General features: G+C 45.8%; 1 protein-coding gene across 3 annotated transcripts in view; it reads left to right on the top strand.

The window, feature by feature from the left end:
• Window positions 1–11,512: 11,512 nt before the first annotated feature.
• The window catches only part of FLVCR2 (feline leukemia virus subgroup C cellular receptor family member 2), a 38,891-nt gene continuing 34,018 nt past the window's right edge, over window positions 11,513–16,385 (top strand). For all 3 annotated transcript variants that reach the window (XR_003398496.1, XM_026849615.1, XM_026849614.1), the window contains exon 1: window positions 11,513–11,837. Coding sequence is in view for 2 of the 3 variants with exons in the window: in XM_026849615.1 (XP_026705416.1) it covers window positions 11,550–11,837 (288 nt within the window). In the remaining variant the exon portion in view is untranslated. The remainder of the gene's footprint in view (window positions 11,838–16,385) is intronic.

Here is a 16,385-nt window from a genome sequence, read left to right as displayed (position 1 = left end):
CTAATAGAGTCCCCGTCTCTTTCTTAAAATTTTGTACATCAGAGATTTTTAACGGGGCTGACACAAACCCAATGCCTCCTTGATTGCCTCCGAGGGGTACCTCCTGTTATAAACTGACTTCTTAAAATTGGTTGAGTCAGAGCTGCCAATTTCTTTATTTAGCAAGCGGCAACAAGCAAAACAGCGCTGGGCGGCCGGGGAGTCTCCTGCAACAACGGACCGCACCCTCCAGAGCATTTTGTTTCAATCTTACACTACAAAGAATTACATAGTCATTATATACCTATACATATTCATTACTTGAACCCGCCTACTCCCGCTTCGTATGGTAATTAGCTTATCAGTCCTTTACGCTTGCGCAGAAGTTGTTAAAACTATGGTCAGGGGTCTTCAAATCGTGGGGGGTAGTCTTCTGGGAGGAAGGCCGTAGGTCCTCCTCACAGTGTACTTTTCACCTTTCGCTTGGAATGTGATGATCCTCAGTTTGTAGTGTTCTTATCAGTCTAGGCCCAGCAATCTCTTTGCATAAGGAGATTCATGGTCGTAACATCCTCCTGTTTTATTCAATTATGCGCCTGCAATTCTCCACATCTTCTGACATACAGATGCTTCTTCTCTTGTTGTTCCCCCTCCCTCCTTCCTGTCACTTTTTTTTTTTTTTACACTATCATGTTAGTTCAATTAAGCATTTGGTGTTAGTATTACACAATATGCAATAGTTCATATTACAGTTAGCTGAATTTGATGAACAGATGGTTTACCACCTATCACACCTCCCGTAAGGGATATAAAGAAGCTCCCTCAGTTACGGCAGTTTTACTTCTTGTACATGCAGCTGGAGGTGGAAGGGGAACCGCTGCTGGGGCTGTTAAAGCCAGATAATTAAAGTATGGAGGTGGCAAGTTATCTCGTGGATCCCATTAATCATCTTTCCCTATCCCCTCCCCGTTCTCTTTTTTGTTTCGTTTCCCTTCAGATTTTTCCTCCTTTTTTAGTGTAAGAATTGAAGCTGGATAAGGACATGAAGTCCTGATCCACAATTTAGCATAATTGCTTTCTTCTTGACTAAAAGGGTTCTTTGAGTTAACATATGTATTTAAAGCCTGGCAAATCCAGTCTTCAAAAGATCCCAAAGTAGGCCAGAAGACGTGGTTTTAAAGGTTCCTTCGGCCATTTAACCATGCAATACTGGACTAATTTTAATTCACTTTTTCCTCTTCTAGGACCTCTTTCATTCCAATTTCTGATCATTATGCCTAGTGGACTATCCAGTGGTATATCCAGTGATTTACTCCTTTTATTCTGGTCCCAGGTTTTTGATTCCTTTTGACCCATCTAGAAGTTTAACTGTGGCAACTCCTACAACCCTTGTAGGGGGTTGGATCCAGGGAGTTGAATCTCTTGCCCACCTACATGTCCCTTGGGAATTTTCTATGGCAATTCCTCTCTTTTCTATGGCAATTCATCTCGCCCTTGGTTACTGGTAAGAGTGTCTTGCAGAGGGGCTAAACCCTCTACCCACCCACTTACCCCTAGGACCAGTGCTCCCACCCATGAGTCCTATAAGATCCTCTTCGGTCCTTAACCGGCCAAATCCCTCATGGGAGTTTGGAACCATGATTAGAAGACCTCCACACTTCATTCGGAACTCAAATCCTGGCTCCAAAACTACTTTCGTTTCCAGAATGAGGTTCAGTCTCAATCACACTCTCACACACAAGCAACCTAATCCCACCCAACCGAACGGTATCCCTTATACTCACGACTCCGTCGTCCTCGTTCGGGTCTTCGTGCACCAGAATTACGGGTATTTTATACTTCAGTCTTTACTTTAGAGCTCCAATTCCTTTGACTGTTGCTTCTCTTCTGTCCGTTGATCTCTGGAGACTGACCCAGACTGCTACTCTCGAGCCACAGTCTGAAGGGCACTCCCAGAGGAACCACAGTCCAGGAAAGCACACCAAGATTATGTTGGGGTCACCAAATTGTTATAATCAAACGAGCCAATTTTTAAATACGTGTATTTTTTAATGATTTAGGGTGAGAAACAATAGACAAAGCAGCGCTGGGTGCGCGGAGAGCCGTAACCATACCACACGCACCCCAAGTTCAAAAAACAGCAGGTTTTTATACTTCTGTGCCACTGTCTTTAACCAATCCTCTCTCATCAGATGACTGTCCTGCTCTTTCTCCATTGGGCCCTTTGAGCTGCTTGGGTCTTTGTCCTCCTCCCATGGGGTCTTTTGAAAGTCTCGAAGCCTTGGTCTCTTGGCACGCTTTTCTCCTATTGGATCTTTTCATAGCCTCATGATCCCATCTTTTGGCGGCTTTCCTTCAAGCAGCAGTTACACGTTATCTCTAGGTGGGGGGGTTTCCGAGAAGCGGTTACATATGATCTCTAGGTGAGAAGAGGTTGTACACCAGCTCTAGTGGGGTTTCTGAGAAGCGGCTACATTGTTTCAAGCGAATAGCACACATCATATTTTTTCCATATATATTCAAACATTCAGCGTAATTATAATATTGGTTATAGTGATCACAAATCATTTCAGATCCACACAGGGTACCATATTATATTTTTACAATATTTTAGACAGCAGGATATTATGCTTTAACATTTACAAATCATTCAAGCATAACGTAGCCGCCTTGCTTAACTTAGCAAATTAGTTACAATAGTTTATTACATGCGTCATGCCCACAGAATTGCTAGACTACTCACTGGTAACGTCTCAGACTTATTAGGCGACTCAGAACGAAAATAAGTGGTAAGTGGTGAGACTGGGAGACGGGTTTGCAACAACATCCTCTCTAGAACCTAAACAATATTCCTGCATCATCAGTTAAAGTGCTCTTCCTCTGCACGGCTGACTGAGCTGGAAGGCCCCCGAGCAGCATTGCGCTCAGCCGTTTTGGCCAAACACTGAGTGTTAATGGATCTTCCAATCTGACTCGCCTTTGCCTCAGACTTGCTCTCAAAAATCTGATTACAGAAGATGATCTGCATGGTTCAAGCGGTTTTTGACCTCTCCGTTTCTTCTGTCTCAGATCTAGTCTCTCGTTGTTATGAAGAATGGTTTCCCTGGGAGACTGTCCTTATCACCCAAGCAACAAGGGACAACATAGCCCTTCAGGGCCAGCAGCCCTTTCAACCAGACTCTGAGAAAAAGATCTTTTCCTGAGGCTATTTGCAGAGCTGCACAAGCTGCTTGTTCAGGCTATGTGAGGCAATATCTTCACTTTTGTACCGGTGTTTTCTCTTGCTTCTCTTTCCCAGGCTCCTGGTCTCTACTCAAGATTCCTCACACAACTAATTTTGATTTCTAAGTAGCCAAGAGCCCTCACTGTTATCAGCAAATGAACTCTTAATGAGCTCAAATGAGGAGCAAAGGGCAGGGTGGTGGCCATGGCAATCATTCCTGATTGCTTTCGATTGTCTGCTCCTACCCGCAATGCAATTCCTTTTGAACTTAAATTTTCATGGCATCTGGCACTTCTAAAGTGTTGTGTGAGTATTATCCAGCCATGCCCACCCTCCGGGAGCACAGTGCTGCTTGGTGATCCAAGGGAAGAGGCAAGCAAGTGAAGAAATCGGGTGATGGCTGGGCCCCTGGTAGCTTGTCCCTACCCAAGCAGGATGCTAGCGCGTTTCTGTTGCACTGCATAGTCTCTCACTGACAAACTCGCTCTCAAAACCGTAGAGATGAGGGCTTACAGGAGACAACTCTTCCCTGCAAGCACAGCCTGCAGAAATCCTGCGTTTGTGCTGGCCTCTGCTGGGCAAAGGCTGAGCTCTCCCAGCTTGCAGCCACACTGCTCAGTGGCCTCTTTGTGCTCCCCTACAGCAGAGCTGGCCAGAGACTAGAGGAAGAACAGGGAGGCTCAAGGTTAATGTGTGTGACGGCAGGGTTTGGGTATGGATGTCTGAAGGGGGCTGTCCAGGTCCAAGTGAAAATACAAGGCTTTGGTCTCCCTTAGCCAAGGATCCTGTAGCATGGGCCAGGGGCCAGTTCTGCTTTGTGGTCCCAGTGCATCGCCATTGCTGCACGAGGGTGTGGGAAGCTTGGCTCGGTGTCCCCCACCTTCCCCAGATCCCGTGGTGCTTGTAGAGCTGCGTGCAGGCAGTGCTGGGCTGGGTGTGGGGGCTGAGCACTGGGAAGCATCACCGGTGGAGGGGCAACAGCTACTTGCTTACATAAACGTAGACCTGGCTGCAGCCCTGATGAACTATAGTCACTGAGACTTGAGATGAGAATGGAGGATTTCAGTGTTTTGATACTCAGGAAAGCTTTTGTAGAAGCACTTGCACTGGATTTCTGCCCAGCAGCCTTGTCCCAGGGGCTCTGCTGTGGAAGCATAATGGGCAAAGCCAGCCAAAAGCCCAGCGGTTTGGGGCTGGGAGAGCAGCGAGGGCAGGTGGAACGTGGCACTGTGGGTGCTTTCCAAACCATAGTAACTGTTGCCTCCTCGTTTACTTGCTGGCTGGTGTCTTCTCTGCAGACAAAATAGAGGTATGTGGCAAATGTTAGTTGATACAAGCAGAGGGGTGGAAATGGGAACTCTGGGTTATGAAAGTTCTATTTTCCTTTATGTCCTTTACTGAATCTCAGTACCTCCTCTGGATCAAGGCATCCTGGCAGCTCTGTGCAGAAGGACAGCAAGTCACAAAACATGGAGGGTGCAGTAATTTTCTCCCTTTCCATCCCCCTAAAAGCACAGGCTCAGCACTTTACAAGCATTCAGTATCAGCATTTCAGGGCTGCTTCTATGGTAAGATAAATAAAGATACGACATTTGTTGCTGACTTAAGCTTAACTTATCTCCCCAGATGGGAAGCCCAGGGCAATCTTTTATGCCTGGTATTCCCTTCCTGTTTCATCCTCCTCAGCTCAGCTGCAGGCTCCCAGTGTGCCAGGTGCCAAGGTGGGGACACACAGAGCCAGCCAGTCCAGGGGAAGGTGCATTCATTGTACTGTATGGGTTCTTATGATCCTAGCTGTCATCACTATGATGCCCTCCCCCTAAAAGGATTCACATGTGAATTTTCTCTCTTGAGGGGTAGAAGAAGGGGGAATACGCAAGCACAGTATTCATGAAGCAGAAGAGAAATAGAGGCACGTATTCAGTTTGGCAAAGGACAGACTAAACAGCTCTGTTGGCCACTTTGCTGTGGCTCCAAAGTATTTATGCATTTATTTTTCAAATCCCATTTCAGCAGCCACTTCTGTCAGTGCTGCCAGCCTGCATCAGCAAGAGGATTATCTCCTGCATACTGAACCAAAGAAGCAGCCCACAAAAGAGACCCTCTCTGCCTCTTACAATGATCATAGTGTCCAAAGCAGCACTTGTCATACAAGAATGTTGTCTGGATGCTAATATTTCAGCACACAGAGATCAAAGAAGATCAGGAACCACTGCTAAGAACAAAGTATTTTTATGAATCAAAAGCTAGTGAGAAGAGAAAAAAACAAAGCATGGCATGAAATGACAAGACTTTCTCCTAGCAAACAGCACTGTGCTCACTTTGTCTGGGTTCTTCTTCTGCCATGTTGTTGCCATCTTATTGATTAATGATCTGGAGGGGATATGAGCAGTAAGGCAGCAACATGTGTATACATGAATTTTTTTAGGTTAATCAAAAGTCTACCCAACTAAACAATAGGGAATGTACATTAATTTCTTGCCAGGGCAGGGTTATAACCAGTGCATTAAGGTTACTCCATATGACCATTTTTTCTTGCAGCTGAGGTTGCAGATGCCAGCTGCTGAGACTCCTACTGCTTCAGAGACATCCACGCAGAGAGAGCACATGTTCCTCCCAAATCCTGCACCAGTTCTATACTCTTTCCTAAAATGAAATCAACTTTTCTCCCCTCACAACAGTGATGGTATGCTGCCCTGGTCCCCAGGACTTGTCCTGGGTTTGTCTTTTTTGCTGCAGTGCGAGCGGAAGAACAGAAACGTGCCTAAGTTCAGAAGGGAGCTGTGCCCATTTGTAGCACTCTTTAATTATTAATTAATGCCAGCTGCAAGCATTGGGAGATGAAAACCTTTTTTGTGTCATTGGCATGAACTGGTATGACTCACTGAGTTGGAGGCTGGAGGATGCTGAGTAAGAAGGGCTTATATACTTTGAGCTTTTGGTATTTGGGGTTAATCTGTAACCCTGATCTGGACTGGGGATGTAAATCTAGACTGTGGCTAAGTTTTGAGTCTAGCTGACTCTTTTTTTGCTTCTTTTATTCTGAACTAAACAAAAATATCTTCATGCCCCATGTGTGTGTCTGGTGCACAGCAGAGGAGTGAGGTGGGCTTGCTCCACTGACAGAGGAAGCAGATCCTATGCATGGCTGTCCTCACAACTGTCTGTATCTCCACAGCTTTTCACAAACAAAGGTTGAGAGCTGGGCTTAGATGCTCAAGCAGCACAGCAGGCTAACCACAGTTACACAGCTTTTGGATTAGAGCTGGTTCTCATCCGGCCAGATCAGAGCATGGAGCAGAGCAAGTTGATATCTGTAGAAGGCCACGCAGAGGTAGCGTAACTGCTCTGTGTCTTGAGGGGTGTGAACTAACCAACAGCTGGCACATTCCAGGTACCATGGGTGCAAGTGCTCTTCCATACTGCACATTCCTTTTTACACCCTTTTCTTGCTGCTAGAAGGCAACTGTGAATATTACCACTTCAGCTATGCCCTCCCATGTGCGCTTTGCATATATGAATCATCATGCAACCTTCACACCTGAACTGGACAGGGTTAAATTAAAGCCATTGCTATGTTAAAGCCAGACTTTGAACTGGGACTTTAGATCGGTAAAGAGGTGCTCGTTCAAGTTGCAATTGAGGCAAGCCCTTGCAGCCAAAGTTGGAAGGTCTCAAGACTGGCAGTCAGGAACAACAGTCCTGCTCCTGGCAGGGCCACAGGCAAATCACCTTAACTCTTTGTGAAGTGGGGTGTGTGTGTGTGTGTGTGTGTGTGTGTGTGTCCCCGTTGTAAAGTAAATGTACGTGATGCATTCACAGTAAATTTCTCCCAGAACTACACATGAGATGTGCTGAAGGAGAGCAAAACATTATTTCCCTTCCTTGAGTTAGGATTTTAAAAGGCCTTAAACTTTGGTGAGGATAGGCTTGGTGCTCAAAGTTATCCCCTGCACAGCTTTGGTGGTTCTGAGGTCTGCAGTCTTCTCTAGAAGATTTTAGGTTGTGCAACTAAGCCATCATGCTTTGTGTAGTGCAAGGTAATTTTTGCAAAATTCTGAATGCTGCAGAGGCTGCATACTACACTATTATAAATGTAGTTGCCTGTCACTGTACGTGTCCCCAGATCTTTACAGGAAATCTTTACACAGGAGATGTAACAGGAGAGATTCGTAAGTGTGTAGGGTATCAAAATAATTGTGTGTCTAACCTACAGTAATAAACTAATTCACGGCATTTATAAAGGTGCACGCTGAGTCCTGATTTCTGGTGGCTCCTGGGATGTAGAAAGCTACGGGCGCCAGCAGAGGGCTCGCAGCCTTCCCAGCTCTGTAAGGGAACAACGCTGCCCTTGTCCAGCGCGGCAGCCGGTGCCGGCGCGCTCTGCGCCGTGTGTCTCCAGCTGCGCACTGCGTCCAGGTGGGACCCAGGACTGAGTGGTTCTGCCAGCTATTGTCTTGCCATTTGGTCTAATGATGCAGCTATCTGACTTCGGAAGACCTCCATTAGAGCAGTTTGGATGTTGAACCCAGTATAAAACATTCTCCCTCCACCAGTAAAGATGTTATAATCTTCCCTGCAATGTCTGTTGAGAAAGGTTGTGTGGGATAGACTGGGACACCTTCTGACACCTCTTCTAGACCTCAGCCCTATCAGTCAAAATGTGATAGAGCCATCCAAGAGCTGCACTAGCTAGGCCACCTAAGTGTGAGATTTGAAGGCACAAATCACAATGCTGTGGGTTTGAGAGCAAGGGACATCCTGTAATCCCATGAGTTTAAATACTTCCCATTTAAAAGAAGTCTAAGCATCCTTAAGTCTCTTCAGGAACTGCATTGCTAGAAGATCCAGTATATCCCTCAGCACTCCCTTTTCCCCGGCAACCTTCACCTTTTGTCCACCCACTCCTCGGATTTTCTGACTCAGTGTGGGAGAGAAAAGGCATCAAGGAATTATTCTCTTCACATTAATTTTTCTAATGTGCTTTCTGCACACCTTCCAAGCCAATTCCCACCACCCATTCATTATGGCCTTGCTTGTCACTGAGGCCACTAGAAACCAGAAAGCTGGCTTATCATTGTCAGCATCATCCCTAGTGTTTATCTTTATTGGGTGGGCTTTGAGAAAACCAAGCTTGTGTAAGGCATGTTCTTCAGTCCTTACAGAACATAAAGGAACTGCATGTACTTATTGGTCATAAAGGCAGAGTGTATTTCAAGAATGTCAGAAGTGGGATTTCTTAAGATCAGTAGGGAAGCCAGAGATGTTAGGCTCCAACTGATGGCCTGTACCGTTACATTTAATTTGGGCCTGACTTCTGCCTCTGGTTTAGTGCTTCCCAACCTTCACAGATAATTTTGGCTAAAGGATCCTGTAACCTTTACAGCACTTGTGTCAATCTCCATGTAAAGGAGATTTCCTTCTAGCTTTTAAATCCACTTCAAGGGGTTGTCCTGAAATATAAATAAATTTTCATGGCTAAGAAATTTTTATATAAAGATGCTCTGATGAGGGAAATCCAAAAGCAGCTGCTGTGTTGCTTCAAGGAGGGAAGGAGGCTCATCTGAGTAGAAACAGATGTGGCAATGAAGAGAGGAAGAAATGCAAAGCACAGGGGTTTTATTTTGGTCCAGAAATTGTCAAATGATTGAACAGTTCACGAGCCAGAAACAAAACAAAACAGCCCTGAAATCAGAGGAGAGGAGTTCTGGGAAGTGTGGGCCTGTAGGTATGAAAAATACTTGACTAAATTGTATTTGGGAGAGCCAGTGTTTCTTCCCTGCCTGGCTCATGTTCACTTGAAAGGCTGCAGTTGCCAGAGGCTGGGTGCTACTTTCATCCATCTGCTTTTAGCTGTTATTTTCAGCAGGGTCTGTGTTTTAGTTATTATTGATTTGCCGTTTGACTTTTCTGATTGCACAAAGTCACTACTTTAGTGTGAGCAAATGGCTCCTTGCTTGGCAGGCTCTGGCTTGCAATGGGCTTTTTGGTGGTGATGGGTAAAACTGAGGATTTCTGAGAGAAATTTAGGAGCTGAAGGTGGGACTAAAACACAACTCAAGATGACAGACTGTTTCTCCAGTTTGGAGTAGTGATGGCAGGAGGCAAAGGACCCAATATATGTTTCTTATTCCTCTCCCATATATCTAAAGATTTTCCTACGTGTGTGCTCTTTTTTTAGTCACATGAAGAAAATTAACTGTTCTCAGTGTTTTCCTAATGTATGACAGTGTCTCTTCAACTCCTTGTTTTTTTTTTATTTATGTTCTTTCTGCTTTTTCTTTTTTCTGTGACCTAAGCCTGAAAAACCATGTTCAGTCCCTATTAGTCACTGATACATTCTTGGTCTGCTGCCCAGAGACCTTTAACAACAGCAGACTGCCATACAGTACCTAACTCCATTATCCTTCATTTATCTGAGTTTACAAATTAAAGATGCCACGGACTGTAGTAATACTTTCAGTTGCACATAGCTAAAGCTACAGTCCTAAAGTCATACAGACCTAAATATAACACGTAGGTGGCATATTTATGTTAGTCTTGAGTAACTTAAAGAATGTCTTACAATCTGCAAATTTTACTCCTTGCTCTGATTTCAGGATTAATATAAATGATGCTCCTCTGAGGAAACCCAATTTGCCATGCTAAAAATTGCCTGCTTATTTCTTTTTGTGATCTCTGCATTTTGACTACTTTTTAATCAATGTTAGTGGTTACTTCCGGGTAACTTTGATTTCTTTATAATATTGTGAAGAATTTTGTAAAGACCTTTGCAAATCTGATGAACCTAGAAGTTAATTTTCTGTACTATTTTACTGTTAGATCCTCAGAGTTTTCAGACTAAGCAGCTGCTGGACCGTGACGTCCTTTTCCTGCTCCATTTCACCTCTTCACTCTCTGCACTGCTAGCACTCATTGCATTCCTGATACATTTAAATTACAGATTTATTAGAACAAATTCTTCTGTTCTTTCTGTTGTCTTAGTACAGAGGTTGGAGTAACTTTGGGTGCCTAACCTAATAACAAATGGGACTGAAGACCTCTTTTCTGGCTTTTGTTTCTGAATTTGCCTTTCTTTATTATGTGAAAGAGCTACATTATGGCTACATTATGGTTGTACCATTGTAATGAGCATCCCAGGTGAGGCTGGAGGATCAGTGGCAAAGCTGTGGGCTGAGGAGAGGGGGAGAGGAGGAAGGTTTGCAGCTCTGCGGTGCGGTGCTTTCAGTGGAGCACATGGGGAAGGACTGCACTGGCTTTGGTTGTCTCCAGCTGTGCTCCTGGCCACACTGCTGGGAGCAGGAAACCCAAGCAGGTGACAAGAAATGAGCTCTGTGAGGATAAACAGCAAGAACCACTTAAGGTGACATTTGTTCTCTCTGGAATAACTTGTCCAAAGCTTTTTTTTTTCCTTTTCTTTTTTTCTTTCTTTTTTTTTTTTTAATGCTTGCATGGGAAATAAGAACATAATGGCACCCAAAGGTGAGTGTCTGCCTTTGGTCCTGGCTGTAGTCAGGTAGATAACTCAGAGGACAGTGTCAGTAACCTCTGACAGCATTCCACAAAGTAAATACAAGCCAGAGAAACTTCACTTTTCATTCTCTGACCCAAGGCTTTGTTTCAGGAATACAACATCCTAAAGACAGGTCACCGCTCCCATTTTTCCAAGTGAACTTCGAGCTGTGTGATGAGTGCTGGAAGAGAGCTGAACCACACTAGTTTGCAACCACATCCAGGTTTTAAAGCTTGTGCTGAGTAATGTTTGTACAATTCGTGTAACACGCTGTTAATTAAACGAACTGTAGATCATAAGTGATCTCCAGGCAGGAATCTGACTGTCAGAGTGGTGTGTTGCTAAAGTAATGGGAAAACAAGAGCTGACTCATTAACTGCAAGTTCCCCATGAGGATGAAAACAAACATCACTTTTGGCTCTTTTGCTTCAGTCACATTGAGATGTTTTAATTTTGACTTCACCGGATGTTTTCACTTTGTGCCACGTCATGACAAAAGCCCATCGGAAGCCAACCCAAGGGGCACCCCAGACCGGTTCACCCTCGAGGCGTCCAGCCTGGCATCTCTGGCCGGGTCACACAGCCTGCCCCCAGGACGCAGGTCTGGGTCACTCCGCGTCCTGTGCATCGCTCCGGTCTATGCGCCGGCGACTGAGGTCTCTCCCGCACCGGGCCCTCCTCACGCCGGGGCGGCCGCTCGCCGGGGCCTGGAAATGGCGGGATGGCGGCGGCCCTGAGGCGGGGGTCGCGGCCCCTCCGCGGTGACGCGGGCAGAGCTTCTGCCGGGCTCCGCGCTTCTACGGCGTGAGCACCTTCGCCATCGACTGGCTCTCCATGAGCTACATGATCACCTACATCCCCTTGCTCTTCCCCGTCGCCTGGCTGCTGGACAAGCGGGGCCTGCGCTTCATCGCCCTGGCCGGCTCGGCCCTCAATGCCCTGGGTGCCTGGGTGAAGCTGGGCAGCCTGAAGCCGCACCTCTTCCCCATCACCGTCCTGGGGCAGGTCATCTGCTCCCTGGCCCAGGTCTTCATCCTGGGCATGCCCTCACGCATCGCCTCTGTCTGGTTCGGCTCCCGAGAGGTCTCTACCGCCTGCTCCATCGCTGTCTTTGGGAACCAGGTAACGGGTGGTCACCTGCCTGGCCAGAGACTGGGAGCGCTAAGCGGGCAAACTGGGGAGGAGGAAGAGGTGCACGGGGCTTGGGGGGCGTCTAAGGGATCAGAGGCCCTTAGGCGAAATTCCCCCTGGGAACTGCAGCTGGTACCTGGAGGGACACAGCTGGGCTTAGGCTGTGAGCTGATGGGGTGACAGAGGCAAGCGGGACATAAGTCTACAAAGTTGGGGGCAGCATGGGGGCTGGGTATGGCTCTGGCTTTGAGAGGCATTTGGACTCAGGGTCTTCTCCAGTGCCTTCCTACTCCCGTGTCTGCGAATCTCTGCTTCAGGAATGTGATTCAGTAGAACCATGAATCGGCTGGGGGGAATGTGCGGTCCCAAGAAACACACACATTAGACAGTGTCCTGCAGACTCAGATCTGCAGTTGCATCTGGACTTAACACTGCGATATCTTCCTCCTGCTGACAACTAGATGGGACAAAGAAGACTAGCTGTCTACTGAGAAGAGTACTTGTCACTGAGCTCTGCAGGAAAAGGACTTTAGCACTTTCATAGCTACCTCTTGAAAGTAGGTACAGAGTTTCCACAAGCAGTTGCTTTGGAAAGAAACAAACCTTCTATCAGGCTAGGACCAGGTAAGCTCCCTGAGCACTCCTGTCAAGGTGGTTCAGGGAGGCCAGTGACAGGCACTTGCGCAAACTGTGACAGTCTTCTCTTGTAGCCAGCTAGTGCTCAGGAGAGCAGCTTTGAAAGGAAGGAAATAGCTACTTGACCCTTGTACTGGAATGCCTGCTCGTCCCTGTTGCACGAAGCAGATAGGCCAATACTGGTGCAATGTGGCCTAAGCGAAGTGAGTCTGGCTCTGCAATGCTGACATGAAGAAGGGAGCAGAACTTGCCATTAGCTGCTAGGCTTGGACTTGTGTCCCTTGCTTTGAGACCCAATGTACTCCCCTACACGTGACTGTGCACCACCCTGGGCCATCTTTGATTTAGCCTGTGGGTGGCTGCTATTCAGATTTGAATGGTTTGCAGTTCAGGTAGTTTATAATGCACGGTTCTTCCTTGTAGGTAATTTTGTGTGCAGTGGGTTTGAGGTCTCCTTTCCCCACATTACTAGGTTTCTGTGTTTATTTAGATACTACTGAGGCACAGAGAGGTGAATGCTTGGAAATGGTATTTGAGGAACTGAAGTTTGTGGAATAGCGCCAAGCAATTAAGGAGACTCTGGTTTACATCTTTTGGAAAGAGAAAACATACTTTATCTTTCTCGCAGTGAATCTAAGCTTCCCTCTTTTCTCTTATCAGCCAGGCTAGCGAGCTGTTTTTTATGTGTGTTAAATGAATCCTTAGAGCGAAAGGCATTTAACTTGGCATGAGCACTGCTGATTTAGGAGTAAATAAGTAACTGAGCATTTTTCTGTCAGACTTTTTTTTTTTTTTTTTAATTATTCAGCTGGAGTTACTCAACAGTGTGCATAAGAAATCCAAACAATGAGGTTTTCAGCCTGTGCTGTATGTGTGTGTGGTATCTTCATTGTCCTAAAAGGAGCAGGTTAGTGTAATGGTTGTGTAAAGCAAACTTTGGCTACACTTTGGTTCTCCACACTGCTCCAGGGGTAGAACTGACATGGCAATGAAACCTCAGTTCAGTACTCTGTGCTTTGTAAGCCCAGACTTTCACAGAAATGGCAGTGACTAAAGGCAGAGCATACTCCATAGGAAGGACCTATTAATTCCCTTAGTCAAGGGCCCTGAGGTGCATAATCACAGTGAATGAAAAGTAGCTATTTTTACTGGTGATGTTGGGCGGGGGGGAGGAAATAGAGGTGTCCTTTTTTCCTGACTCTGCAGTTATAGACTGTGTTTTAGGGAGTGTTAGCAAAGGGTATAATACAGTGGGTTTGTAATTGCAGTATGCCAGCATAGCAAATTATTCCCTATGCTCATTTCTCTACAACTGTATGGTTTTACTTTCCTTCAGAGATTTAAGGCCTCATAAAAGTTCTGCCTCAGGCCATTTCTGTTAGGTGCTATCTTTAGACTGCTGGGAGTGCCAGTCTAGCAGTGATTGGGTGATGGCTTTTGAAGTGGACAAACTGGATGATAAGTTGTGAATGAAATTCAGGGAAATGCTCTCTCTCCTGTGGATCCTTTCCTCTTGTTCTGAATTGGGGGAAAGAGTCTTCATGTGGTAGTGAGTGGGGTGGGTGTTGCTGAACAATCCTGTCTGCAACACCTGAATGGCCATTGCTTTTGTGTTGTTGAGGCTGCAGGGCTGTATGTGCTGCTGTTTGGTGCCTCACAGCTAACTCTGTTTTGTGCCTTTTGTCCTTCAGGGAAGGTGGCATCTGAAAGTCTATGAAGTGTTGTGGCAATGGAGCATGTCCTGTGGGATTTCTGTCCTTGGGTGGAATTCTAAATCTCTTCGGCTGTTATGTCCCTGCTGGAGGGTCCCTATCTCTTCAGATAAGATTTGATCCCTGTTAGAGATAGGGGCAGGTGGTGGTCTGCCTCACACCCTTCTGTAGCTTGGCCCCATATCTCCAGGGTTTTAGCTATTAGAATAGAGAAGCTTTTAGCAAGGAACAAAGAGGGGCTGGTAATGGCAGTAGTTAATGGTTGACATTCTCCAGCCCTGGCTCCTTTCCTCCCCTTTAAAGAAGGGCAGGGTGGATCAGAGCACTTGGATCACAAGAAGTGCTATGTGCCCAACTCTCTGAGATCCTGGATGTGGCTCAGTGTGGGAGGGTGTGCTGACCAAATAGCAACGTGGCTTTCCCAGGAATGCATGAGCTTCTATAAATGGACACTGGAGCTTGAAACAAACTTTTCTACACATTTCATCTGGTGCTCCCTTCCCAGCCATACAGCAAAGGCAGCTCCCCCTTCTCCCTCAGAGAAGCAGTTGGCTTCTGTGTTGTGTCCTGTGGAAGCTGCATGGGAGCTAAATGAATGACAGCAGTGCTTTTGCTGGGAGGGGCTGCCCTATGGCACCCTCAGCACTTGCCCTGCAGGATCCCCTGGGGCTAGCTATTTAGGTGACTGTAGTAGGTCCTCTGCCAAAGTATTATATCCCGACTGAGGATTCCAGCAGAAGCTGAGGTAGTTGTGTTACTGTAAAAACTGTCAGAGCTGAAAGCCCTCTTCTGCTTTACTCTTATCTATTGCTGTGGTTTTGCTGTGTTGAGTTCCTTTCCTGGTAAACTGGGGGAAGGTGCATTTAAGGGTGAGAGGGCCTGAATGACTTGCACAGAGAAGTAGTCTTATCATATAGCGTTGCATCATATTAAGCAGTATGAGTTTATGCCAGAGAAGCGGAAGTGTGATGAGAAAGGGTGTTTGATTTCTTCCAGAATGTTATAAACTGACTTCTTAAAATTGGCTGAGTCGGAGTTTCCAATTTATTTAGCAAGCGGCAACAAGCAAAACAGTGCTGGGTGGCCAGGGAGTCTCCTGCTTCAACAACGGACCACACCTCTCAAGGAATTTTGTCTTAATTTTATACTACAAAGCATTGCATATTCATTAAACACCTATACATATACATTACCTAAACCCGCCTACTCCCGCTTCGTATGGTAATTAGTTTATCAGTCCTTTACGCTTGCGCAGATGCTGCTGAAAATTACGGGCCGTGGTCTTCAAATCATGGGCGGTGGTCTTCGGGAGGAAGGCCGTAGGTCCTCCTCACAGTGTACTTTTCATCCTTCACCTGGAATGTGATGATTTTACAAGCTTGCAGTGCTCTTATCAGTCTAGGCTCATTACTGGTCTTGAGTAAGGAGATTTATGGACATCCTTGTTCATGCTTTATAAAGTACAGACACTTCTCTCTCTTGTTGCCCCCCCTCCCCCTTTCTTTCACTCTTTTACACAGTATCATTTTATCATGTTAGTTCAGTTAAGCACTTGCTGTTAGTTCTATATAACCTAGGTCAGGCCAAATTTGTCAGGCAGCCTGGAGGCCACTCAGTGATAAGTGCAAAGGGAAAGATTGTATAAAAGGAGTTGTATCCTCCTAACTCTTTGAAGTCTTGGGAACTTGCTCAGATTGTGTTGAAATCATAGTCTCTGAGAAGCCTGTCACATTGGTGTTTATTAATGCATAAACTTCAGTCTTTTGATTGCTACAGTTTCTGCCTATTTGGCCAAACCAGCATGCTGCTGGCCCTGGAGTTTCCTGAGACTTCTGCCTATGCCAGCCTCTTAAAAATTCACATCACTTATCCCTTCCCGTATTCCCAATTTGAGTATTTGGTAACAGAGCAGAGTTAGCAGTTTGGTGTGTTTGTGTGCAAGGTTTTCTGTTGACTTGTTCTCTTGAACTCCTGAATGAATACCATCTGGTCCTGACACCTTTAGAAGAAATTAGCTGTAATAAATTGATTAATATATTTTACTGATACTAACAGTGGATAACTGTTAATCCAATTAGAAGTTGATAAGACTTCGTATTTTTGCCACATGAACACGTTCTATTGATGTGGAAACCTCCCATAAATATGTTGTGAATGCTGGTGCAAGACTTCATTTAGTTCTCCCTCTTTC

The sequence above is a fragment of the Athene cunicularia genome, assembly GCF_003259725.1.
Source record: "Athene cunicularia isolate RWA chromosome 5 unlocalized genomic scaffold, athCun1 chr5_part1, whole genome shotgun sequence".
NCBI lineage: Eukaryota > Metazoa > Chordata > Aves > Strigiformes > Strigidae > Athene > Athene cunicularia.
This window is presented reverse-complemented; position numbering and strand designations above follow the sequence as displayed.